Consider the following 27,399-nt stretch of genomic DNA (forward strand, 5'->3'; position numbering starts at 1 on the left):
TAAAATTACAATAAAGTGTAACGTCTTCGAGCTATCCACATTTAATAAGACCATCATCTATCAACATTGATCAGGTTTATACGTGAGTGTACCAAATGTGATTGAGCGTCATGTGACTCAAATCTAGGGTTAACGTCTCGTTCTCCATTTAGGAATCTGAATTTAATCACTTAATGAAAAATTACAAAATGTTGCAAGACCTGGGACACAGATATTGTGCTATATATATACACATACACAAACAAAAAAACATAAAAACAAAAATACTAAGAAAGCATTGTTTGGCATTAAGGCCTTGCAAATAATTGTGTATGTGTATTTTAATGCAAGCACCTGTTACAAAGAAATGTTTTATTTTAATTCAAAGACTGAAGTGTAATCATCAAAACATGACATGCAGACAAATAAGTATATTTTAGAAATGGATCTGGGGGATTTGCAGCTTCAACAAGATGCTGCTCTTATGAGACATTAAACACAAATGCACACATACAGGCAACGCCAGTTTAATCATCATTAATATGGCATCGAACACTGTTCAGTCTTTAATATTCCTGTTGAGCTCTCTGTCATCATGTGAGGAAGAGATCAGCCAGCTCAGAATGGAAACAGTCCCTGAACGAGAATATGCTGCACCTTCCCCCGCTGGGTTGATTTCTGCTCCGAGTGTCCCAAAGCAAAACATTTTTTTATCCACTTGTCTTTGTTTAATTATGATTATTCTCTTTTTTTCAGTGTCCATATAGAATTACAGCAAGAGAAAGCAGCAGAGGAAGAGTCCTGACAGCAAATCGTCCATCTGCTTTGTTCTCTCGTGTTCACTTTTCACATGAAGTCATCAGAGTCGTATCCATCCTGCAGAAAGCACGCAATGCAGATTTAAGATGCTTTTCCATTTTAAAAAACAAAAAAGCCTTGCTATTCAGTCAAAAGATACAAAAAAAGGTGGTTAAAATATTCTCGGACTAATCTGTGTATTTAGCTTAACAGCTATGGATCATGTCTTTACCTCATTGGTCTTCATATTTTCATCTGTCATCAATGAAGAATAGCTCCTACAGAGAGAAAGGTAAAGATTAACCAACCAGATGAGTATGCACTTACAAAGAAAAAAGAAAAAGTAAATAAAACAAATACACAAGTTACTACTAGCACTGTTAAAGGAACAATCTGGGCTTAAAGCCATCCTCGGTCTATTAGTCAATGGTAACAACTTTAAACTTTCATTACAGATCAAATTGACTTGAATGAAAGCACTTTGAATTAAAATGGAATATGTTTGTGCAGCAAAATGACAATTTAGCTATTAGCACAGGAGGTGGTACACTGAGGTCAAAATAAATGACCATTTAAGCCTCTGACGTGACTCAAAAATGTTCTGACGAAGCAAAGACTTCCGTACAAGCAGTCCTTTTATACACATACAAAGACAACTACCTCGGTTTGTCCTGAGGCACCCTGCCCACACTATGTTTTAAGCAAAATCATATTTCTGCGCTTAAAATGGCAATTTATTTCAATGCAGATTAATGCTTCATGTGCCGACATTAATTAGAATTTTACAGCAAACACAATTTTTCTGACTCAAAACCGCCTCAATTGATGTCGTTTTGGTCCCCAACAAAAGTTTGTACCCCTCCTCTTCTTCATATAATAAAATGGTATTAAGTCCAGATGTTCATTTAATGCTCAAAAGGAATGGAGGGACAATAACAACTTTGCAATGCCATATTTAACTATTTTTCTTTTAAATGACAACTGAAGCAAAGATGTCTCATTTTATTAAATAGCTGTTGACTCAACTTATCACTTTTTTTTCCCTTTTCCTCTGCTCACAATGCAGGGAGGGAAAGAGGAAAGTAGGTGAAGAGAGAAATCGAAGACGAAAATTTTAAAAAGAGTATCTGTTAATGGATGAGAGTGATCCAAGCTCTGGAGCTACAACTGATGAATTTGCAGCTTTGATATGAGATGTTATTTACACTTTGTTATGGTTTTAGAGTTGATTATCTGGCAGATAGTCCATCATTTGGCTTAAAGTGATAATCAATCAAAGCCAGTAAAAGCAACCATGTGAATCTGAGAAACTGTCTAAACCTTATCTACTTCTAGTCTGATAGAAAAACCTTTTGATGTGACATAATTTTACATAAACTTTCTCCTGGACGTGCGGCCCACCTGAGCTCCTCCATCTCCTTCTTCTTCTTCTGCTCCTCCTTCTCTCTCCTCTTATGCTCCTGGAGTTGAGCCTTCTTCTCGTTCCTCTCCTCTCGGTCTCTTGATTCCTTCTCTGCCGCCAGGTCTGGGAAACGCTCTGCTTTTGTCTTCTCTAGACGGTTTACGATCTCATTGACCTTCTTCTCCACCGCTACGAGCTTCACCTGCAAAAAGGCACAAAACTACTTTGTAAACGAGTAGATTCATGAAGCAGGCCAGGAAAGAAAGTTAACAAAATAAACAAGGTTGGGACCAGGTATTATACTTTTGGTATGTAGCATTAGATTCTGGATTTTACTTTTTACTGAAACTTTCCACTGAAAAGGTCACATGGCCCACTTAACAAAGTTGTATTCACTGCTGTGTGTGTGTGTGTGTGTGTGTGTGTGTGTGTGTGTGTGTGTGTGTGTGTGTGTGTTTGTCCCAGTACTTCACAAGTGGCCGGCTCACCTCTTTCTGCCTAAAGAAACCAATCTGTCCGACGTCCATGTCTCCCGTTTTCTTCAGGTTGGCCCAGGGTGTGTAGACCACATTGAGGTTGTTCATCTTACAGCCTGACAACAAACAAAACAATCAGCACCAACACAGCAGAAAGTGGCATCTGCAGGCAGAATGATCCCGATTTACCTTGAATGCTGTTATTTTTCACCAGTTGCACACAGTCTATCAGCACCTCTGCAGGAATATCGTCAATCGTTTTACCCTAGAAGTGAACACCGTCAGGATACGATTACTTCATCATTTCAGTACCTGAATGTACACATTTCAGCTAGTTAATTAGTTACTGTCATAAGAGGTGAATAATAACATCAAAACAATCACTGTGGAGGTGAAACTGTGAGTGTGGTTGAGTTTCTGCTTTTCTGAGATGTCCTCATGAGCTGAACTGACCGCAGTGCTCACCTTTGGCATTCTCAGATAAACGTGAGCCGACGACAGTTTGTCCACATGAAACCTGAATGCCAAAAAAGCAAAATATATATATATATATATATATATATATATATATATGTAGACACATATCATATATATGGAGAGAGATCAAATGATATATCATTTTAAAAGAACTAATCAGTTCAATTTTAGGATTAGAAACAGAAAACAATACAGTAAAAGTGTCAATTGGTATCAGTTCATATCAGGGAAGATGTAAAATTAAGAATAAAAAAAAAACCCAGAAATAAATTAGTTATCTAAACATGTTTGGAAAAAGCAAGACAAAATTAATTTAACAGCGAAAAAAGGATTGAATGAGTAAAATGAACACATTAATTAATGATTTGTGTAATTCTATTTCCACTTCAGCTCATACGAGTATTATTTATATGTGCAGTCTGTGAGTTATTTTATTTTGATTTACTCGTGTTTACGAAGGTGTTCATCAATAACCTCCCATGAAAGCCATAAGAGTTTATATTGTGTGAATTTGCAGATTTTCTTCTTAACTTGCATATTTAGAGATTTTTTGAAGCTAAAACACTGCCAGATACATCACAAACAAATGAACAGACTGCATTTAAAATGCTGCCAAAAAGCTAAAATGTTCTTTTATTAGTTCTGTCAACTAACGTATAGTTTTCATGTTGTGTTTTTGTTAATATAGTTGATATTCATTTATATCAACTTTTATTTATACCTACAACATTTCAATCTTATGTATTTGGACTCTGTGGATTTCTGTTATGAGAGGTCTGTGCCAGACACGATCTGTCCATTATAAACACCATATTTGAATACAAGCATGCTCATTTCCAATCAAATAACGTCAACTGGGAGCCAGTTCTTGACTGCATTTGTGTTGCTTTTAATCGAAAAAGTGTAGAAATAAATGGTAAACTTCACATGGAGAATCCTACCAGATGTCTTCAGGCCATCCGTACTTGATCAGATCCTCATCTGTTGTCAGAAACGGTTTCATTTTAAGTGATATAAAGCACCATCTGTGGTTCATTACTTCACAGCAAATTAACACAACAATCAAACATCACTACGTGTGGTCGCATGTGCAGAAAAGTGTCAACAATCTTACTTTCATATTTGTCTTTCCCCATGTAAATAGTATAAGGAGGGTCCACCACTGCGGGGGAAACAGCAGATCAGTTAGTAAGAGGAAGGTCAACCCTCAGCTGGTATTAAATGAGAAACAGTCACACATGTGTAAAGAGTGTGATGCTAACCGGCTAACTGCCCTGCTGCCCAACTCACCCGCACTTGTGAAGTAGAACACCATTTTACCGGGATTAAAACCTGCTCAAAATAAATTAAAACAATACTTCTGTTCTTAACAAACAGTCCGAAAGATAATACTAAAAAAATATCTTAAACTGAACGCCAAACTATCGCCCCGGCTGTCACTGTGTGGATGCAGAGAGTTATAAACCAGGAAGTTGTTAGTTGTCTGTGGTGAAGCTGGAGACAGAGAGCAGGCACCAGCCTACAAAATAAAAGCCCTGCTTATCATGAGTTCAAACCGTGTCTGGCAAGTCTGTTGTTTTTAACAGAGATGTCAAAAGTATTCACATTCATTACTCAGGTAGAAGTATAGATACTAGAGTTTAAAAATACTCCTGTAGAAGTTGAAGTATAAACTCAAGTTTTTTACTCAAGTAAAAGTATAAAAGTACTCGTTTCAAAACTACTTAAAGTGTTAAAATAAAAGTAATGTAAGGGGGAAAAAAGCCACGAAGGACAAACGCCATTGAAAATGAATGTATCTTATAATGCAAATATATTAAAGAACCATATATGTGTACTATTGAGCATTAACATGTGTTTCAGAGAACAGGAGATATGATGACTAGTTGCCTATAAGTATTGTAATGGTGCAAAAAGTCAAACTTCAGAGGCATGTTATCATTTATCCTAACCTTTATTGGAATGTACATCCAAGTTTAGTTGCAGGAATCTGAGGGAACGGATGTAAGAACAAAACTGGACAAGAACATCTGAAACAACCACAACCAAATTCACTCTATCCGGATGGAGCAATTTAACTGGATAGTTTTTATTTAAAGGTCGAAATGAAATAGAGTAATGAGGTTGTTGTTAAAATGTAAGGAATAAAAAGAACAGATAATTGTGTGAAAATGTAAGGAGTAAAAGTAAAAATTCGTCTGAAAAATAATTACTCCAGTGAAGTATAGATAACCAAAATTTCTACTTAAGTAAGGTAACGAAGTATTTGTACTTTGTTACTTGACACCTCTGGTTTTTAAAGTATTCTGGAGAACCCATTTCTGTTTATTATTTTGTATATAGATATGTATCTTTTGTTTGCTATTTTACTTTGTTAATTTGAGACAGTGTGTCATTACTTGCTGCTGCAACCCCTAATAGGTAGTAAAAGTATCTATCTATCTATCTATCTATCTATCTATCTATCTATCTATCTATCTATCTATCTATCTATCTATCTATCTATCTATCTATCTATCTATCTATCTATCTATCTATCTATCTATCTAGCTATCTATTTATGAAGAAATATAGGTTTATAGAGTTTACATCGCAAGTTAAGTGATAAAACCTGATTTCTGGACAGCTTCAGTGGCTCAAATACAAGGATTAATAGCATTATTTTTTTGTGTATACTTTGGTGCAAATAAATGTCCACTAATCTTTAAAGCTTTTACTTTGAAACGTAGTAGCGCAGCCATATCCGCGCTGCCACTGGCCCGGAGTATTCTACTTCCGCTTCCGGTCGGGTCGTGCAGCTATTTTTATCCTGGCGCGCTGTTCAAACCCGGGAGAGAAGCGCGCTGGTCCAGGTTCTGCTCTGTTTGACTCTGCTGTGCTGATTCTAATCCTATCGGTGGCACATTCACCTCCTCGGTAAGCTATAAGAACACTACTTTTATGGGAATGTTTTTGCTGTATAGTAATACGTTTATGTCGTTTTTAAGTATTTATTTTGTTTTTATTTGCGTACGTACCGGGAATGTAACAAGTGTTTACCCGTCTGACAGGAACGATTTAACGTTATTTTTCTGTATAATTCAATCAAATCGCGGTTAGTCGACATGTTTTTAAGTGTAAATGAGCATTGTCGATGCTGGCTGGGCTGGTAGTTTGTTGTGGACACCAGGACACTTACAGAGTTCATCCCGCCAATTCTGCATTTGCTCGTATATTTGCGCTCCCTCGGGTTTTACCTCCATTATTGACAGCATCGCTAACAATCTGTCTCTGTCGCTGTTATCTCGGGATTATTTCAGTGTTTCTTTCAAAGCTGCTCCAGTTCTTGTCTGGTTAGTTTTACAACCAAAGGTCTGCCCATAAGAGCGTGTTGCCTGTGTAAAACATTTAAACATGCACACAGTGATATATATTACTCACTTTGTGCATGTTAGCATACACATGTTGTACATACTGGTCTCTGTTTCCAGCTTTTTTGGAGATGTTTGTTTGAAATTCTTTATTCAGTCACATCACACTACAAGCATTATCAACGCAAACATTATCGACAAAATAGTGACTGAAAAGGCACAGGCAGAAGCAAAGTGCTTGTATTACAGTTTTTCTCAATCACTTTGGTACATTTTTCCAATCATTCTTGCAATTTGCAGAAGATCAAGTGCATTTCTCAAAACAGTTTGAACAAATAGCAAAACACTGTGGATCACCTGCAAAAGCCAGTCTCTTGCTCAAAATCCTTAGTCCATCCCTCAAAAGCAAGTTTTTGTGTCAATATACTTGTCAGTGCCATCAGAATGTTTAATCATTGTGTCATTGTGTACAGATAAGACAGTCAAATTCATTAGTCATGTTGACAATTGAAGGCACTTTGAAGGGACATGTTGATGTAAAATGTGGTTTAGGTGTGATGACAAGTGTCGTACATTTGACCTCATATAATGTATACGTGTAAGATTGATTGGAAAAGACAAAATTCACATTTACAGAATGACTTCTTCATTGGCAAACATTGACATTGCAGTCCGTAAAGAAAAAAAAAAGACAGCACTGCACATAACAAAGGTGAAATACAATACGTAAGTGTAAACATAGGTAAAAAATATAAACATAGGTCATACAGTAGGTAAACAAAAAAATATGAACAACTCCCCAAATTCTAATCTCAATCCTGATCTTCAGCTTCTTCCCGTTCCTGTCTGTTAGGCCACAAATTCTCATCCACGTCACACCTGATGTCCTCCCGTGCAAGGCAGCGTGGATAGTATCTTCTTGCATGCCTAATCCATGCTCTGCAGAAATCTGCAGTAATGTCTTGGCATGCTGCATCCATTGCAGCCAGAAGGGTCACTTGTGTGTGTGGCTCTCAGTCATACACCTTCCACCTCCAGGCTGAGAAAAATTCCTCAATGGGGTTGATCATTGGTTGATCAACTCTTTTCATTAGAGAAAGTCTAGATTCACCTGGGAGGAATTTACCAATTTAGATCATATTTACAGACAAATGTCTTATGGAAATGTATATATGCTTGACATGTTATGATGGCTTGGTAAATAATTTTGCATGTGAAGACTTATATGATGAACTATAGCCTAAATGTTTTGGGGAAAGAGACTATTTGATAGATTCCTATAACAAAGCATTTTGATTAGCATGACAAAAGCAATTGATAATGTACGAAAAAACTGAGAATTGTACACAATCATTTGCATGGATGGACAAAAGCATTTGCAATTTGTTCAATGCAATGAGAAACTGCCTTTTTCATCTGCACAAATGGCATGATGATGTGAAAACTGAACAAGAACTTTTGAGAATTTCAATTCTGATGTGAGAAATGTACCAAACCAATTGAGAAAAACTGTAATGCCTGTCCTACATACCAAAACAATCTATCCAGAATTATTTCAATATAAAAAAACAGACAAACTTACACTAAAAAAGAAACGACAACAACCACTGACAAACAAGGAAACAAACAAAACTAAATTGAGCCAAACCAGAAAAAGAAACAGGAAAAAAAGAAACCAATAAGGTTACCAGTATTGTAATAAAGACATTTTCAAAATAGCAGAGGAAAAGGGGCACAATAAGGTTTACATATATAGTAGTAAAGACATTTTTTTTTAATAAATATCAGAGAAGAACAGAAACAAATTAACATTTATAGCTTTCGAAGATTGCTCTACAAATCTTTTTTTTGTAAACCAAAAATGAGCTGCACATTCGAAAATCTAGGTTAGTGTCATTCCATAGTTTAACTCTCACAACAGATATAGCCTACATCTCCTTTTAGTCTCTTTTCTAGCTTTTTGTACAACAAATTTACAAACATCACACAAATTATATTTTGACTCGTGTATTGAGAAAAACCGCTGTACACAGACAGGGAGTAACTTTAATTTAGCTTTATACATTATTTGCATTATTTTATAATAAACATGTTGCAGATTCTGTAGATCTATTTAAAAAAAACAACAACAAACACCTAAAGTGTAGATATTTAAAGTTGTGATCACTTCTTTTTAACTGAGACGGCACTTTTATAATGTCACATTTTCTAGGTGAGCTATGAAAATGATTCCCACCATTTCCAGAAAGCGGAAACTCTCATCTGCGGATTCAATCAGGTAATCTGTGAATGCACAGGTCTTAAACATTTCTTTAGTTGACTCTAATTTGCTCTTATATTGAATATTGCCACTCAACTTTATTTTCACCTTGTGGTTTTCTTCCTTGTCACTTGTACTTGTTCCTGATCTGCCTCTTTTGTGACTTTTAACATCAGCCACCCGGCTAAGAAGCAGGAGATGTCACCGGAGAAGCGCAGATCTCCAAGAAAGCGTTACTCGCCACAGAAATCCCCACATAGACTAGGAGGTAGGACAAGCCAATTAAGATGACAACTATGCTGCTTTTATGGACCGGAAAACCACCCGTTCACTCTGAAGTTATATACATTTTCAGCATGTTTTATTTATTTATTTATTTTTGCTGCTTTTTCCAAGGGTCGCCATCCTGCTCACCTGTTAAATCTCCATCGAAACGTTCCGTGCGGACGAGCTCTTTCTATGGCACCCAGAGATCCGTCTATCTCACCCCTCTTGAGAGGAAGGCGATAAAGGAGTGCCTGCCCTCTCATCTCCCCACGGTTTCATCCCCTCCTTTGGACAAAAAGCCAGTGATGAAAATAAAAAAGAAAGTGAAAGGAGATAAAAAACAAAGGAAATCATCACTGGGTTTTGGTAAAAAGGGAAAGACTGGCATCAAAAGCTCTGCATCACCACCAAAGAAGGCGAAGTTGCCCAGGTTTGTTGTCATGCATGTCACTGTCCAGTCACACGCCCTTCATAATTAGTGCTCAACATGTACATCTCATTCATTTATACATCTCTTCCATCATTTGATTTGACAGTATTGCTGATAAACCAACACCCACTGACACCTCTAAGCCCGCCAGCAGTAAACCGGTAGAGTCCAAGAACAACACCATTTTCAATTTTTGCCGGAAGCCGAGGCCAAACATCTACGTCGGAGCTGCTTTCTTTGGTACAGGGAAGAAACCCCCATCCATGTACAAAAAATCTACTCCCAAGCCTTCTGCCAGAGCAGCTTCTGTTCCTGCCAAGAGCAAAGCTGCATTACCACGGCTGATGAGCGGAAAACCAAAGCAGCAGTCGGCTAAAGAGACCAGCAAACCAGAACAGGTAGGCGTCTGTCTCTGCCTCTGACTGCCAGCTGATAAGATATCGCCAACATTTCTTATTTATTTTACGATTATTTATTTTTTTTGTGGCTCTTCTGGCCTTTATTTTGAAAGTCGGTAGAGAGAGGGGGGAAGACATGCAGTGAAGAGCCACAGGCCAGGATTTGAACCTGTGCCACCCACAAGGACGATCGCCTCTGTATAGAGGGAATACGCATGATGTCACAGATGAGACTACACAGCGGGTTACGCCCACTGAGTGGCAGAAAGACTGAGTGGCAGCGTAAACTTTCAGTTTGAGTAACTGGAAAACATCTAAAATGGGAAAGCACTGTTGTGGGATCAACTGTACTCATAGATTTAGCAAGAAATTGGAGTTAACGTTTTACAGACTGCTGAAAAATAAGCTTAAGAGAGACAAATGGATCGCTGCAATTCGCAGAAACAACTGGATTCCAGGCACCTAAACGTGGATTTGTGGTTCCCATTTTGTACCAGGTTATGTTGGATTTTTGGGTAGCTAACGTTAAATGGTCAGATCCTAAAGTTCGGTGTCCTCATCACTTTAATTTTGCCAACAAATCCTGCCTTGAAGTTGGACCAAGCGTCAAGACTTTTGTAAGCCTTCAAGCTTTGCTTCGTGTATTTCCCCGGCGTAGAAATTAAGTTCATATAAATATCAGGAAACTGGATTCGTGGCCAAATATTAATGTCCATGGACCACTGGTTCTTGGGGTAACTGTACGGGTCACTGTAAAGTTTAAGCCGATAATCGGCTGTTATCCCGTCTTCTCCACTAGTTGTAGCCATTTTTGCTGATGTTTTGCCACTCAGTGTGAGTAAGGGGGCTGGTCCAGTGGGGAAGTGACGTCAATGCAGACCCTCTGTATGGTGTCATTAAAACCTACTGAGCTGTCTGGGGCCCCGTCGCTAAAATATTTTACCATATTATGCTTGTAGTCAAGTAAGACAGATATTTAAAGCAGAACAATGGATCAGGCTTTTTGTGTGTAAATGTTTGTAATATGTGTAGACTCTTTCTGGCTTCTTGGCAGCCTTAAGTGTGCAACATCAAGAATATTAGATTAATATAGTTTGGCCTATAAAAAGTGAAACTGAAGGTTTTTAGCTAAACACCATTACTTCCATTTTACATTTCTTTATGTGGTTGGTGTTGTCAGAGAAGGTTTGGCAAGTTTTTCATGGACACGACCCATATACTCAGCTCTGCTGCTCATCCTTCAAATACACGTTCCTTACAAATGTGGCAACATTTAAAAGAGGAAAAACAGGCTTCCCAACGGTTTAAGATGTATCAACAACAAAGAAATCTACCAAACACAAATGTCCTACCTTTTGTGCTAAATTTATATGTAATGTCTGAAATTGTTGTGTGTGTGGTCTGTTGTGCATCTTTCCAGTTTCCTTATTCTGATTAACTCAATGCTGTTTTCTACTTTCGATTTTGATGCAACATCCTGTTCGATGTAAATATTTTGTCCTGCTTTTTCACAGCAAATCAGGAAGGTGGAGAAGGAAGTGAGCAGCAAGCAGAGAACAGTGTTTGATCCCACTGACTGGATTGACGAGGAAGAGCCTCAGACTCCTCAGCCTTCAAGGTACTTGACTAGAAGTTCACTTTAGTAGTTTTAAACTTTCTTAGAAAAATGTTTCCCAACTTCTGTAGCTGTCTGTCTTTTGATTTGTGATGCTGAGATGAACAGCTTTGCTTTGTGTGACCAAACTGTTGATTTAAGACCAACCTGTCTGTTCCTCAGCTCCCCTAAAGAATTGACAAAAAATAAAGTTACCAGGGAGGTTAGGATTGTGTTAACCCGGACCCCGACACGGGTGGAACCTGCTGCTTCCCTCTTCAGTCCTCAGGTACACTCTTCACAGGTTTCATTGCTGATCTTATGAAATGTATTTATGTATTTATTTATTTATTTATTTATTTATTATCATTAATTTACTAATAATAATAGTTTGTAGGTAACTTGATGGCCTGTAGTTGTGTTGGTTTGAATCCCATTAAGTCTTGGGTTTGATGTCAATTTCTTTCCAAAACAATCGCATTTAAAACATATATTTTAAGTGTAATCCTAACACATGTATTTGTAGCTTAAAAACAAGTATATTGACTTTTCTAGGTTTATGTTACATTTTAAAGATTTTCTTTTTTTTTTTTGTCCAGGATGATTGTCTGACAGGAGATGAGTCGGTCTTTACCCTGAGAGACAGAAGCCCCACCAACACCCTGAAAGGTCAGTGTGTTTACCTACTCGCGGTTTCAGTCCAGATACAGTTGAATAACGCTCTTGATCGCTAAAGGGAAATTATTTGAATAATGTAAACTATAAAAAATAATTTTACATACATACATATATACATATGCTAAATTCAGCCTTCTTTTTAACTCATCCTAATGTCTACTTTTATATTTTTGTCAAGAATCTGCTGCGGTGTATCCTATATTTGGTTCGGCCTCCAAAAGGTGAGTTTTAGGACTTATTTTAATGTGACATAGGATTTCATGTGTGTAGTATGTGCTGCATATCCAGCATTAGTTGAGATGAAGATGCTGAAAATATAATTTTTATCCTGTAACAACTACATGGAAGAGAAGTGAATGCTTTAAGATGCACCAAGAAGACTTCTTTAGTTATTTCACAATAACTAAAACAAAGAAATATTGTATTCTAGATCTTTTAATTAGATTTTTCCGTGTCCTACAGGTTAAAGAATCCACCTCTGCAGCCCCCAGTGTCCTGCAGCACCTCGCCTGGCTCTGCAGCGCCACAACCGACTCCTCCAGCAACGAAGGAGAGGAGCGTTCGCAGGAAGAAAGAGAAGCAGGACGACGACCAGCTCATCATTGTAAGTTAATCTTCTTTCTGTGTTTTTTTGTTCATGTGGGGCGGACACATAAATATCATCTTTACTACTACTTTTTTTTTTATATATGGTGCAGTGTTTTTTAATATATATATATATATATATATATATATATATATATATATATATATATAACTTTTTACACTACAGCTATTTCACAAAAATACTCAAACTGGACACATCAATAAAATGATCAAATTACAAATGCGGTCATCGTCTTGACAACCTTGGAATTTCTTTCCTCGATATTTTATTACGCTGGTTGTCGTCTGATTTCAGATACCAGACAGACATGACAGTATTCTTACGAGGCACGTGGTGTAATTTATCCCACCAGTCAGCATCACTGATGTATTTAAGAAAGGGGAGGGAAAGGAAAAAAGGTTGAAAGGAGATTAGGGATGACATTTTCCTGTTTTATCTGACTGGTGTATATTCTTCAGGATGCTGGTCAGAAGCAGTTCGGAGCCACGACCTGCAGCTCATGTGGGATGGTTTACAGCGCAGACAACCCAGAGGACAATTTCCAGCACACCCAGTTCCACCAGAGGTTCATCAACTCCATCAAATTTGTGGTGAGACTTCCCCTCTTCCTCCCGTCTCTTTTAACTCTCCACACGTACACGTTTATGGAGCTCTGGAGGGTCTTTGTGCTCAGTCGTACTTATTTTTCTGGCATTCTTTACTCACTACACATAAAGACAAATATCTGATAAAGCAGAGTAAATTCTTAGCTGTGGTTTTATTCAAGTCTGTGTCAAGTTGTCGGCCGATAAGAGCAAGTTTTTTGAAGGTGTTAACTTTCAGTACGCTGTTTTTATATTTATATTATTATAATTGATTATGTGAGATTGAGAGAGTGTTGGGTCTTCGTGTACATTAGGGAATCTACTCCGTTCATTTTTCCTGATCTTAATGAGCTGAATCAAGGATGAAGGTAGTTGGACTTTTGAGAACAGCTTGGTCAGAGCACTATCAAAAATGTAATATCTTAAATTTTACCATCTTAAGTGTTTAACAAATGATTGTTTTAGTGTTTTTATTCAAGTGTCTGCACTTAAATTTACTGACACTGGAGTTGCTTTGAAGTTATTGACAGAAGTTTGGCAGGTGAAGCTGTTGTCCTGTAACTGCTGTTTTGTTGTTTCTTCTTCTCGTGTTTCCAGGGGTGGAAGAAGGAGCGGGTCGTGGCCGAGTTCTGGGATGGAAAAATTCTCCTGGTCTTGCCAGATGATCCCAGATACGCAGTTAAAAAGGTGGATGCAGTGTAGCTCTGTCATAGGGCTGGGCGATATGGACCAAAAGTCATATCTCGATATTTTCTAGCTAAATGGCGATACTCGATATATGTCGATATTTTTTCTGTGCCATAATTGGAGTTTCCCCCAAAGCATTATAGCATAGCATCTCTGTTAGCTTCATTATTCTGAGGCAAACTCTTAAAAAAACAGTCAGTTTTAATACAAAACTTCATGCCAAATGTCACACAGGTTACTTTATTAACAAAAGTCTGCACAATATCAAAATGTAGAAAACAAATGAAATAAAAATAAACTGCCTGCATATATAGAATAAAAATGCTTCTTGAATAAAATAAAACAGATATCCCTTTCCTGCATAACAATTAAATTAAAATACACTGCAATTAATACAATGTACACAGTAACAGGCAGACTTTTCCACTGAGGTTGACAGTTGTGCAAATAACAAAACATTTGTGCAAATCTCAAATAAAACATTCAAGTCAATTTGTCACAAAATAAGCTATATCAAAATCATTAAAAAAAAAATCGATATAAACGATATTGTCTCGTACCATATCGCGTTTAAAAAATATATCGATATATATTATAATCTCGATATATCGCCCAGCCCTACTCTGTCATTGTGTGTCCGGTTATTGAACCCTGGTGTTCACGGCTTCTGCTGCTTGGTTTCAGGCTGAGGATGTGCGCCGAATTGCTGACAACGAGCTGGGCTTCCAGCAGATGACTTTGAGCAAACCAACGCAGGCTAAAACCTACCTGTTCATAAATGCAGAGCGTCTGGTGGTGGGGTGCCTCGTTGCTGAACCCATACGACAGGTAGGCATGTGTGCGTTTTTGCCGGGACGTATGCATTCAGTTTAAGAAGACTGTTCTCGCTGACGTCTTGTGTGTCTCTCAGGCTTACAGGGTCCTTGAACAGCCGGATCAACACAAGGACATGACAAAAGACAACTTCATGGAGCGACACCGAGCCTGGTGCTGCTCCACCGTCCCAGAACAAGCTCTGTGTGGGATCAGTCGGATCTGGGTCTTTAGCCTGGCCAGACGGACAGGCATCGCTACCCGCATGATAGACACAATCAGGTAGGGAGAAAGACCTTTACTGTTACTACTGTTGTGTTCGAAAGTTAGTTATCCCCTCATTTATTCATGTGGTGTTTTTGTTTTGGGGGGAATAAAAACAATGGAAAATCGTGATAATTTTGGGTTTTCATATTCGACAAATACAACTTCAAATAGACATTTTATTTAACAAAAAAGATGTCATATATATATATATATATATATATGCAACATATTTAAAAATATATTTTTCTATCAGAAATGCAAACATATATATATATATATATTATATGCATGCGCTTTAGGTTCTTACCAGCATGTATTAACCATTAATATATGTGCAGACAAGGTTAAAAAAAAAAAAAGATGTCAAATATGAAGTAGTTGTTTCCTGTTTGAGCATCAGTCTTTGATATTAAGGAGAAATTTCAGCCCTCAATTCTTGATTCGCTTATGCAAATCTCTCCTGAGGTTCTGCCGTTTCAACTGGCCTGCAGTCTGGACTTGGACCAGGCCATGACAAAACTTGTATTTTTTACCCAGCCATTATTAAGATTTGCTCGTGTGTTTCGGGTCATTGTCCTGTTGCAGAGGATTCTGGTCTATAAAGGAGTTTGTGGTTGACACTTGCAAGGTGACTGTGGTGGTGTGACTGTATGAACTCCCTGCACCCCCAGTCTTTGTCCTGAGGAGTTTCTGCTGCAATGCTGGTTCTTTTTTTAATTATTATTTTTCTTTTAAGTTAACAGACGTCAGTTGTGCTTCCGTGTTCTTTTCAGACAAATGGAGGTTTTTATTTTGACGATCCTCCCAAGAAAAACGCAGTACTTGTTCAGTCTTTCAGTGGTGCTGTCATGGACTTTAATAATTTAACATGTTCAGTGACGCCTGCAGGGTCTGATTTGTAGCTCTTGGGTTTGTGATTTGGTGTGGTGTGACCATGGGGTAAATGTCCTGGGATATCCACTCCGGGGAAGACAGGCCGGTGTCTTGTGCTTTTTTTTTTTTTCCCCTTCTTTCTCAACCTACAATGTTGAACTCCAAATAGTTTGGAAATGGTTTCCATAGCATTTCCAGCATTTCCAATGTGTGAGTTTTATATCAAATACTGAATTCTCCAGACCAGTAAATTGTAAAAAGATCTGCACATCTACTAATGATCAATTCATCATTACCACCTGGCTGAAACTTTCCTTTAAATCCTATAAAAGCAGTAAAGAGATACTGTTCTTTCATATAAATAAGGGTCAGGTTTAGTTACTGCCTGTAATAACCAAGACGTGCAATCTTTCCATAAGCTACAGTGGTTGTCATGGTAACTGAAACTCAAACGTGCACCTTACCAAAATGCACAAACATCCCCCTTTCTCTTAAGAGTGTAATATTAGCATGGTTTAAGAGTTGGATTTGTGGCTTTAATGTGAGTACAGCCTGTTATTCGTTCATGTGGAGGAAGTTCATCTCCAGATTGTGTATTTCCTCTTTACAAAAGCACCTTGATTCAAAGTTTGCAACAATGTTCCAAAGAGGTCAAGTCAATCTAAATTGTATTGCTGTGCATTAAATGTTGATTCCTATTTAATTCCAGGAACACGTTTTTGTACGGCAGTCATCTAACCAAGGAGGAAATCGCCTTCTCTGATCCAACGGTTGATGGAAAGCTGTTTGCCACCAAATACTGCAACACGCCAACCTTCCTCGTTTACAACTTTGTTGCGTGAGATGTGGAAACATTTCAGAGGTTGATTTAAGATGCAGCACTGATGCAACTGCTGAGCATTGGTTTCATAAGCAGAGCTGTTCAGGTTGTCGTTCTGTGCATCCGTAGTTATAATTATACAGCCAGTCTGTGTTCAAGATGGAGTTTTTTAAAGATGATGCTTCATTCAGTATTTATATTCAGTGCTGCCTGTTTCATCGTTACATCCTATAAAAGTGTTTGCGACCTGAGAAGCTGAAATGAATTTTAGTGGTTGCTGAGCCAGTTTATATCATCTGTTCATAATTTTTATCTTTAACATTGATGAAAAACTGACCTGTTAAAAAGCAAATGCCACTTTTGTACATAATTTTAATAAACTTTTTTTTTTTTTGCGCACAAGTTGTATTGGTCTTTCAGATTCTTTTCATTTGCAAGTGGCATCACCTGTTCAGCTTTTACTGCAAGTGTGAAATGGTTCATTGTTATCTGGGTTACTACACGTTTCAGTTTCTGAATTAAAAAGAAATCCCTACATGTAATGTTTCAATACCAATTGGTTAACATTGCAGCACATGATCTTGTGATGCTCAAGGTTTCTTCCCTCCTAAAGGAGTTTTACCTGCCATTGTTTGTAATAATTGCTCTGGGGTCACATTGGGTCTCTGGAAAATACCTAGACAAACTTGTATTATGTAATAGGTGCTATATAAATAAAATTGAATTGATACGCATAAGTTGCAACCAAAGATGAACCATTTAGATGCAATAACCAGGTAAAATATACTCAGCTGTCAGAAAAGTTGCCCAGATCATGTGATGTCACAAGAAGACTTTAATTTTGACTTTAGAAATAGTTTTGTCTCAATCATTAATTTCATATCTGGAAAAAAGGTTTACAGTTGCAGGGTTGAAAATACAAACTACAAGACAAGAACATTTTACAAACGAGTAAAAAAAACAATTATAGTGGGAAGAATATATAATAGAGACAAACAAACTGAGAAGAATTTAACCAATAAATGAGTTTTTCCACGGAAGCTAAACCTGAACATTTCTTGAAGTTTAGTTTCAGTTTGTGAAACTCGAACCGTCATTGGATTTGGGTCATTTCTGCAAATTTGAATATAAATAATGATTTACTTAATGTTTTATATTTTGCAGACTAAATACTGTAAAACATTCCTAAAGTGAAAATGCACAAAGGAATAACTCAGTCGATAACAATCACATCGCAGGATGGCTTATCCAGCGGGGCGTTGCTCTCCAACGCCTGCACGATCTGAGCTGCTGACGGTCTCTTCTTGGGCTCTTCCTCCGTGCAGAGATAGAAGAGCTCCACCGCCCTCCGGTACGAACTTCCCAGAGCTTCAGCGTCCAGAACCGGCCGCGTCCCCAGACGCTCATAGTAGGCATCCTCGTCAAAACTCTCCTCCATTGAATCCTCTGAAACACAAACATTCAACATTCAGACGAACTCCCTGACACTTGACGGTTGGTCAGATTCACTGTGGGAGTTGATGCTCGTTTCACTTGGCAGCAATTGAGATTTTGGAACACAATGTATGAAATAAAAGGTAGAAATGAGCCAAAAAAAAAAGTTTCTGATCTATAATATGTTTACACTTCCAATGTAAGCATCACACACAGTTATATGTATGCTTGTTAAAGGAAAAGAAAAACAACTTACTGTAAAACAATTTAAAAACAAACGAGTCTCCAAATGTGAAAACCTGTATCTGATTCTTAATTTCTTCCGTAGGTGAGTAGGGCTGGGGATCGATTCCAATGTCAAGAATCGATTATCAAGATTTGATTCGATCCAATTCGATTCAGATAATGATTTGGGTTAGTGTTATTAAAACTGTTTTTTGAGCTGTTGCATGAATTATATGACTGTAGTTGTGCAAAATATTAATACTAGTATTATATTGAGATTAAACAGCAAGTATTGGCAGCTAATGATGCTGTAAGGACCAATCAGCTCCCAGAATGCTGATAGAACTGCTTTCAGAAACATCGTGGGGCAGAATTACCAAACAGATCCAGGGAGGAAACAGAGACGGATGAAATCGTTTTATTTTTTCCCACATTCCGTTTTTATTTGTTCCATTTTCGGTCTATTTTGGTTTTTAATTTTTGAGCATTTGGTTTTTAGCATTTTTTGCAAATGTAACCCCAAGACAGTATATAAAGTAATGAAATATAGACAATTTATGCAATTATAACCTAACACTTTAATGTTTTCATACCTTTAAACATATTTAAAGGCAAAAACATGGCACCAGTTATTCTCGTGTCCAACAAAACATTCCTTTTTTGGGGATAAACAAAAAAATAACCAAAAGTTGTAATTTAATGATGAAAAAAAATATATACATAAATAAATAAAAGAAAAAAATTAAAAAAAAAACCCTAAAAAAATAAAAATCGATCTTTAGACATATGAATCGATTTTTAGGAATTAATATAAGAATCAATTTAGAATTGGGAAATCGATTTTTTTCAACACAGGCCTATGAGTAAGTATACATTCGAGCAAAGTTCATGTGGCCACATCTCACCTTCATCATCATCATCATCGTCCCCCTCCGAGATGTCCAGGTGAGGCATGGCCAGAGTCATCATCTCCCACAAAGTCAGACCGTACGCAAAGATGTCCGCCTTGTCGGTGATCTCTCCTCTCTCTCCGTCCTCTCCTTCGAAAGCTTCCTTCGGATTCCACGGCTCTGTGCCGATGTAATCGGCGTCTGGGTCAGACACTGAGGAAAGAACATTTTTCAGTCCAAAACAAACACATTTTGATTTACTACAGCAGTATGATCCAATAGATCAATAAAATGTGGAAGAGTCTAGAGGGAGGCTGATGAACTCTGTGGAAGAAAAAAAATGAAGTAAACACTCTCTCCCTCTGCATGATCAACAGGAAAACAACGCAGTAAAATGAACCACAAGAGGAACATTGCGTGACAAAAATGAAGACAATGCCATTTGTCTGATTGCAGTTTTGTTTTACTGCTTAGAAATCCACGTTGGTGCCAGAGTTTTTAATAGTTTTTCATTTTTTAGTAGTTTCCATTTTTATTTTGTTTCTCAGTTTAGTTTTACTTAGTTTAACAAATGCACCAGCAGTTTTAGTTTTTAAGGGATTTAGATTGAAGACTCTTATCAACAATGTCATACAGAACTAAAATCCTTGATTCTTTAATTTGAATACGGTAATATTAAAAAACCCAGAAACAAAACGAGGCTTGAAACTAAAATGAAAACAAAAGTTAGATATACACACGATTCTATTTCGTTTTAGTTGGTTTTGCATCGTTAATTTCAGTTTTTGTCTGAGGAAAAAATGTTAGAAAACTATCAGTTAACGTGATACATTTTTCAGAGTTTCAGTAAAGGTCTTAGACTACGTTCACACTGCAGGCCTTAATGCTCAATTCAGATTGTTTCCCATATCTGATTTTTTTGTGTGGCTGTTCACATTATCTTTTAAAATGTGTCCTATATCAGACTCGAGTGTGAACGCATCACGGCCCTGAACTGATCAGCATGCGCAGAGGAACATTAACAAAGACGTCACACGCAGCACGCCGTCATACGGCGGTAAACTTGGAGGCAACAGGAGTGAGCGTACATGGGTATATTTTGAAGTTGTTGTGTGGTGGAAGCCGACGAAACTGTGAGCAAGTGTTAATGAAGAGGAGAAGGAGGAGAAAGAAAGCCGCATTTTTAATAATGGCTTTTTGTGGAGCGATGGCTGCCTCGTCTGTAGAGAGGTGTGTGTAGATGCGGATTCGGAGTCAGGAGTGGTGGGATCATGATGTGATGAACATCTTTTCCGAGTGACTCCCGCTCTCAAGTGACGTCAAAGTCGCATTAATTCCGACCTGGCTGTTCACACTGAGGTCGCATTGCAAATCATCAGACCTCTATCCGATTTAGAACCACATATGGAAGCGACGTGAATCTGATTTGAAAAGATCAGATTCCATGTGACTTGTGCTGTTCATAAACAAATCAGATCTGAACTGCAGTGTGAACGTAGTCTTTGTTTTCATTAACTATAATAACTCTGGTTGGTACTTATAACAAAAGATGGAGCAGCCTGAAATAAAAGTTTCAGTCTGAATTACCACTCCAACTTGTTTTGACTAGAAAGGAAAAGCTTTCCATTATGCAAATCACAGCAACCTTACTGGCATCAGCAGCAGCATTACACATCCACATCAGCATCAACAGTTAAAAGTATGGTTGTAAAATACAAACAAAGCTCCCTGACAATAGGTATAGATTACAAAGATATGATAGGAAGGAACAAAAAAACAAAAAAAAAAAACAATTAAAGAAGTGGAAGACACTGTAGCAGTTTTTACTTATCAGTTTCAGACTTTACAGAATTATGGAAATAAAACCATGAACAAATTCATGTTATCGAGGGTCGAAGAACATAGCCTCCTATCTGAAAATTTCACTTTTTTGGGAAAACACAAAAAACTGTGTTGTGTTGTTGTAGAATGCCATTTTTTTTAAGGATACCTCTATACATATGTGTGGAAATAACGTACAGACAGGCTGATTAGGTGCAGCCCACCTTGTGATGTCATCTAAAGTGAAAAACACCAGTCAGACAATTTTGCAGATAGGAGGTCATGTTCTTCGGCCCTCGTTATATCATTTCTGGAGCCACATACTAACAGTGTGGAGAGCTGTACTCGCATCAAAGCTGCTTGGTTGCTTTGACGATGGCGGTAAATATTTACCTCTCATGTTTTCATCGAGCTCCAGAGAAACTCCAACGTCACAGATCTTCACAGTCTCAAAGTCACCTTTGATGACCACATTACAGGACTTCATGTCACCGTGGAGCAGCTTCTTCTCATTGTGAAGATACTGCAAAGAAATTAAAGACTCCAAATTAAACTCTCACGATGCAACCATACAGTATAATATGTTCATATTTTGTTAAACAACCCCAATTTCTTACACTAACCCCAAAGTTGGCTGATGTTGAGGAGACAAATATGATTCAAGAAAAAAAACTGTTATTTGGAGAGGCTTGGTGTTTTACATGGACACCAAAGTTTACTATGAACATTGCTCTCTTACTAAGACCATTTTTTTTTTTTATAAAGCAGGAGTGAATGAAGTAATACAAGATCCAGTTTAACTGGTCTTCAGGGACACAAATCAACCCGGCTGTAACTGGATCTGGTCCAGGTGTGACGGTGACAGTAACACCAAACAGAAACGAGGTCTGCGTGCACGATTTACCTGCAGGCCACGAGCAACATGCAGCGCCACTTTCTCTATGTGAGCAGCAGGAAAAGCTCCCAGACCGCCGTTCTTCCTCTCCTCTATGAGGTCATTGAGGGACTGCTCTCCTCCGTATTCCATCGCCAGACACTTGGAACCATCGTTCGCTGTGGCGAAGGCACGGAAACCTTGACAATGGCACAGAGAGAGCAATTAATCCACACTTAACTGACTGCCAGACAACTTGACTACTCCAACAAGCTCCAGACTTGTAACACCACATGCATGTGCTTGGAGGATAACGTTTCACATTGATGTTTTTGCATTAATCTTTAACATGACCAGCATAAACTGTAACTTTAACATAATATTCCCCAAATTACAGATTCAGATCAATGTACAAGCCCATCCTCATCAAAACTCTCCTCCATTGAATCCTCTGAAATATAAACATTCAACATTCAGACGAACTCCCTGACACTTGTGACGGTTGGTCAGATTCACTGTGGGAGTTGATGCTCGTTTCACTTGGCAGCAATTGAGATTTTGGAACACAATGTATGAAATAAAAGGTATAAATGAGCCAAAAAAAAAAAGTTTCTGATCTATAATATGTTTACACTTCCAATGTAAGCATCACACACAGCTCGTTTCACTTGGCAGCAATTATGAGTTTTTGGAACACATTGTATGAAATAAAAAGTAAAAATAAGCAAGAATGAGAAGAAAAAAAGAATGTTTCTTTTCTATAAAGAATGTGTCCAAAAAGCTTCTGACTGAACCAAAACATGCCAGCAACAGCTCCAAGGAAAACTTGACAGGAAGGATCACATTTCTCCAATTTTAGCTTTTTTTCCACTGGATTCCTATTATTATTGTTCGTGTAGTTTGTTGTGCTGGTCCATCCTTTTCTCTTCTGTGTGTGTTTGCAGGCCTAAGCCTCAGGAGCTGCTTCCTAACCTGCAGTCCATCCTCGGACAACCTCAGTGTCTGCTGTATCTCTGTAGTACCATTGTGTTTGTTTCTCTCCTTTCTCTGTTCTTCATTCTCTGTCTGTTTTCTCTTTTCCTGCTCTGCCCAGCGGGCAGGAGGGTCCCCCTCTTATGATCCAGGTCCTGCTCAAGCTTTCTTCCCTCCTAAATTGGAGTTTTTCTTTGCCACTGTTTGGCTTAAGGTTTTCCTCCCACTAGGGGAGTTTTTACATGCCAGTGTTTACGTTATGTTTATGTAATAATTGCTCGAGGGTCATGTTCTAAGTCTCTGGAAAGCACTTTGAGACAACTTGTGTTGTAATAGACGCTATATAAATAAAATGTGATTGAATTATAAATAATTGATTTGTTTTAACTCAGAGGAGAGGAATGATTCTTAGTCGCAGCAAGACGGAGTATATGTGTGTGAATGAGAAGAACCCAAGTGGAAGAGTGAGGTTACAGGGAGAAGAGATAGAGAAGGTGGAGGATTTTAAGTACTTGGGGTCAACAGTTCAGAGCAATGGAGAGTGTGAAAAAGAGGTGAAGAAACGTGTGCAAGTGGGATGGAGAGGGTGGAGAAAAGTGCCAGGTGTGATGTGTGATAAAAGAGTTTCAGCTAAAAGGAAAGGAAAGGTGAACAAAACTGTGGTGAGAGCAGGGATGTTGTTTGGTCTAGAGACAGTGTCACTGAGGAAAAGACAGGAGGCAGAGCTGGAGGGAGCAGAGATGAAGATGCTGAGGTTCTCTATGGGAGTGGCCAGGCTGGATAGGATCAGGAATGAGAACATCAGAGGGACAGCACATGTTAGAGGCTTTGGAGATAAAGTCAGGGAGGCCAGACTGAGATGGTTCAGACACGTCCAGAGGAGAGATAGTGAATATATTGGTAGAGGATGCTGAGTTTTGAACTGCCAGGCAGGAGGCCCAGAGGAACCAAAGAGGAGTTTATAGATGTAGTGAAAGAGGACATGAAGGTAGTTGGGGTAAGAGAAGAGGATGCAGAAGACAGGCTCAGATGGAGGCAACTGATTCGCTGTGGCGACCCCTGAAGGGAAAAGCCGAAAAGAGAAGATTTGTTTTGACTCCCCATCTCATATGTAAAGTCCATAATGTCTGAGCTCTTTTGTGTCCTAAAGACTGCATAAGTTTCCATCTTCTCAACAAAGCTCCCGACTTCAAGGAGAAATGGAGACAGAGCCTTATCTGGGCCCCCTTTTCTGTAAGCAGCCCTCACACCCCCTTAGTTGTAAGTAAAATACAATAATTCAAAAAATAAAAAGGGTATGAGTTTAAATCCTGAATTTACATAAAAAGAATATTCTGAGGATGAAGATTAAGTAGTTTGACCACTGAAGCTCCTAAATAGTTTCCACATTTCTCTTCTTGCTTCTTTAAATCTCCCTGTATGGAATATGACTATTGCTGTAACTTTAAATAAATATAACTGCAGCAATAAATGTAGCTGCAGCTATCCCAGTTTAAACTCCATCCAGCTTTAGAAACTCCAGTTCTGACAATGTTTGTTTTGTTGACAGAAATGTGCTCCTCTTGTGGTACAAGCCTCTTATCAGGACACTCCACACAATCTTCTGTTTCATTTTTGACAGAAATATCTGCAGTAATATATGTTCAAGCACCATAAGACACGCCTGTGCTTCCTGCTCGTCTTACCAACAATGTTTGGGTGACTGATTCCTTTCAGGATTTCCGCCTCTTCATTAAGACGCTTCTGGAAAACGGCCATCTGTTTGGATGCACATTTGGTGTTGATCTTCTTTACGGCCCACGGTGACGCATTTAGCTTTTCCATTCTAAGTGAAATATAGAAGAAAACACTGTGTGTTTAGTTTTGTTATTACATGTACAGAGATAAAAAAAAACAAACTTTGCATATGTTGCAGCTTGTAAAAAGGAAAGTTGACTGTAGATAGATTTACAGCATAATGATTTATTGTCCTTCATTATGGCCGTTAATTTTAAAAGCATATTCAAATGTTAATGCACTCTAACTGTAACTAAAAAATATAATTATTTTAAATTTTAACTAAAACATTTGAGATTACTTCCTTTATCACGTGGTTATTAGAAGGTGCAATAAGTAATATGTGCACCGTAGGGTGAGCTAAAGCCAAAAATGAGATCCTCAAATTGTCTGTAGTGTTTTAATACGTTAAAGCTAAATATATATTTAGTATAGGACAGGTACTCAAGATATGTACAATATTATTTCAATAAACAAGAGAACCGCATAAAGAAACTATTACATTTCAAAAATAAATAAATAAATAAGCAGAAATGACAAGAGCATGAAGTGTCCATTTGAAGGGAAACCTGACTGGAGGAGGAAAACCCACCTGCTCATGAGGTAAACGCTGACCCCGGTCCCGCAGCCCAGCTTCTTCATGAAGGGCGAGGCGGGGATGGTGATGGGCGTCCCCGCCCCGCTGCTGCCGGAGCTCCTCACTCGGACACTCTTAGGCGTTTTGAAGGCTCCTTCATCGGTGCTGGAGGAGGAGGAGGCCATCCTGTCTACACAACAGAATCAGAATCAGAAAGAAGTTTATTGCCAAGTAGTTTAACACACACACAAGGAATTTGCTGTGGTGATTGGAGCAATACCAAAGAACAAATAATATTAAAAGAAAAAATGTACAACATGTTGGTTTTAAAGTGCCGGAGTAATGAGTCTGTACAAAGGTGACCTGGGATGAGCGTTAATGTGACGCATAAGGTCAGAAGAGGTCACCACACTGATGGTCACTGACAGAGGTGTCAAGTAACGAAGTACAAATACTTCGTTACCTTACTTAAGTAGAAATTTTGGTTATCTATACTTCACTGGAGTAATTATTTTTCAGACGACTTTTTACTTTTACTCCTTACATTTTCACGCAATTATCTCTACTTTTTACTCCTTACATTTTAAAAACAGCCTCGTTACTCTATTTCATTTCGGCCTTAAAAAAAACAACTATCCAGTTAAATTGCTCCATCCGGATAGAGTGAATTTGGTTGTGGTTGTTTCAGATGTTCTTGTCCAGTTTTGTTCTTACATCCGTTCCCTCAGATTCCTGCAACTAAACTTGGAAGTACATTCCAATAAAGGTTAGGATAAATGATAACATGCCTCTGAAGTTTGACTTTTTGCACCATTACAATACTTATAGGCAACTAGTCATCATATCTTCTGCTCTCTGAAACACATGTTAATGCTCAATAGTACACATATATGGTTCTTTAATATATTTGCATTATACTAAGATGCATTCATTTTCAATGGCTTTTGTCCTTAATGGCTTTTTCCCCCTTACATTACTTTTACTTTTATACTTGAAGTAGTTTTGAAACCAGTACTTTTATACTTTTACTTGAGTTGATACTTCAACAGGAGTATTTTTAAACTGTAGTATCTATACTTCTACCTGAGTAATGAATGTGAATACTTTTGACACCTCTGGTCACTGAGATGCCGAATCAAGATGTAAAACATCCCATGCTTAAGTGAGTAACTACAATTTCAACAATTGCTTATTACTGTGTATATTTTAGTCAAATACATATCTTTGACTAAAGGCTGGCACACCAAGGGAGAAACGATGAGTATTTATCGTTAAATGAAAAAATTGTGTCAATATTTTGAAGCTTCAAAAACAATTATATCACAAATATGTCATCAATATAACACTAACATAATTTATGTTACATAAACTCCTTTATGTTACATAAACATAAAGCCAACGGCGAAGACTGTAAACCAAACTAACACGAACAAACTATTTCACCGGAGAGCTGTGACACTAACGCCAGATTGGCTCGACACGTTACATAAAACTCGGCTTTAATAATAAACAAAACCCTAAACATGATCATTATTTATTCAGAATAATCTTTACCAGTTTCTTCAATCTTCGCCGTCACAACAAACTCAAGCACGCAGCGTGGACGCGCCAAATATTCAAACTAACGGTACGGACGCCGCGGAGGGACAAACCAGGTTTTCTCGTTCGCTGGTTTAATGACCGTCTCCGTCCTAAAGGTGGCGATGCTGCCCCCACCTGGAGACACTCGGTCCTTACACTCACGGTCACGTTCTGTTTTTATTTCTTTCTTTGCCTGTAGAAAAAGTAGAAAAAGATAACCATATAGACTGTAACTGTTATCACAGTTTACACAAGAGTAATTTGCAGCTTTGTTTTTTTACAATCTATTGCTACAGCCAATCATAAACCTCTAATGAAGTGATTATCCGCAGATGTGGACATCTCTGTTTAAGCTGATGTTTTGGCACTTTGCTGCTTTTCCAACCTGGAAAGGGATAAAAATAATAATTTCCAAACAATTTGATTATGATACTATCGCAATCTACTTTTTTTTAAAAAAAATATAACTTGTCCCCTCAATGTAAAATT

At 38.0% G+C, this 27,399-nt stretch overlaps 3 protein-coding genes across 3 annotated transcripts; 1 reads left to right on the forward strand and 2 right to left on the reverse strand.

Annotated features, from left to right (window-relative positions):
* Nucleotides 1–84: 84 nt before the first annotated feature.
* ccdc25 (coiled-coil domain containing 25) lies at nt 85–4,601 on the reverse strand. Its single transcript, XM_061746561.1, has 9 exons — nt 4,423–4,601; nt 4,247–4,294; nt 4,074–4,113; nt 3,121–3,172; nt 2,845–2,920; nt 2,668–2,771; nt 2,179–2,381; nt 1,010–1,055; nt 85–855 (listed from the first exon to the last, which is right to left on the reverse strand). The coding sequence occupies exons 1-9, from the start codon at nt 4,445–4,447 to the stop codon at nt 826–828; spliced, it is 624 nt and encodes a 207-aa protein (XP_061602545.1). The 5' UTR covers nt 4,448–4,601; the 3' UTR covers nt 85–825.
* A 1,346-nt stretch (nt 4,602–5,947) lies between these two features.
* esco2 (establishment of sister chromatid cohesion N-acetyltransferase 2) lies at nt 5,948–17,399 on the forward strand. Its single transcript, XM_061747123.1, has 15 exons — nt 5,948–6,048; nt 8,695–8,760; nt 8,919–9,010; nt 9,139–9,439; nt 9,546–9,837; nt 11,352–11,455; nt 11,615–11,720; nt 12,031–12,100; nt 12,288–12,330; nt 12,572–12,713; nt 13,175–13,306; nt 13,898–13,987; nt 14,672–14,815; nt 14,898–15,082; nt 16,650–17,399. Exons 2-15 carry the CDS (start codon nt 8,702–8,704, stop codon nt 16,780–16,782), a joined length of 1,893 nt encoding a protein of 630 aa, XP_061603107.1. The 5' UTR covers nt 5,948–6,048; nt 8,695–8,701; the 3' UTR covers nt 16,783–17,399.
* A 190-nt stretch (nt 17,400–17,589) lies between these two features.
* pbk (PDZ binding kinase) lies at nt 17,590–26,969 on the reverse strand. Its single transcript, XM_061747124.1, has 7 exons — nt 26,884–26,969; nt 25,345–25,519; nt 24,662–24,801; nt 22,035–22,204; nt 21,524–21,653; nt 19,325–19,522; nt 17,590–18,206 (listed from the first exon to the last, which is right to left on the reverse strand). Exons 2-7 carry the CDS (start codon nt 25,512–25,514, stop codon nt 17,974–17,976), a joined length of 1,041 nt encoding a protein of 346 aa, XP_061603108.1. The 5' UTR covers nt 25,515–25,519; nt 26,884–26,969; the 3' UTR covers nt 17,590–17,973.
* Between the last annotated feature and the right edge of the window lie 430 nt (nt 26,970–27,399).

The sequence above is a fragment of the Cololabis saira genome, chromosome 18 (assembly GCF_033807715.1).
Source record: "Cololabis saira isolate AMF1-May2022 chromosome 18, fColSai1.1, whole genome shotgun sequence".
Lineage (NCBI taxonomy): Eukaryota > Metazoa > Chordata > Actinopteri > Beloniformes > Belonidae > Cololabis > Cololabis saira.

Coding starts and splice junctions, on each gene's coding strand:
- ccdc25 (XM_061746561.1), bottom strand. CDS start 4,447: ATGGTGTTCTACTTCACAAGTGCGG. Junction 3,173..4,073: donor GGATGGCCTGAAGACATCTG/GTAGGATTCTCC, acceptor TTTGGCATTCAG/GTTTCATGTGGACAAACTGT. Junction 2,921..3,120: donor TTTATCTGAGAATGCCAAAG/GTGAGCACTGCG, acceptor GTTCACTTCTAG/GGTAAAACGATTGACGATAT.
- esco2 (XM_061747123.1), top strand. CDS start 8,702: ATGAAAATGATTCCCACCATTTCCAGAAAGCGGAAACTCTCATCTGCG. Junction 8,761..8,918: donor TCATCTGCGGATTCAATCAG/GTAATCTGTGAA, acceptor TTTTAACATCAG/CCACCCGGCTAAGAAGCAGG. Junction 13,307..13,897: donor TCAACTCCATCAAATTTGTG/GTGAGACTTCCC, acceptor TCGTGTTTCCAG/GGGTGGAAGAAGGAGCGGGT.
- pbk (XM_061747124.1), bottom strand. CDS start 25,514: ATGGCCTCCTCCTCCTCCAGCACCGATGAAGGAGCCTTCAAAACGCCT. Junction 21,654..22,034: donor ATGTTGCTCGTGGCCTGCAG/GTAAATCGTGCA, acceptor ATTTCTTTGCAG/TATCTTCACAATGAGAAGAA. Junction 19,523..21,523: donor GCTCGATGAAAACATGAGAG/GTAAATATTTAC, acceptor TTCTTTCCTCAG/TGTCTGACCCAGACGCCGAT.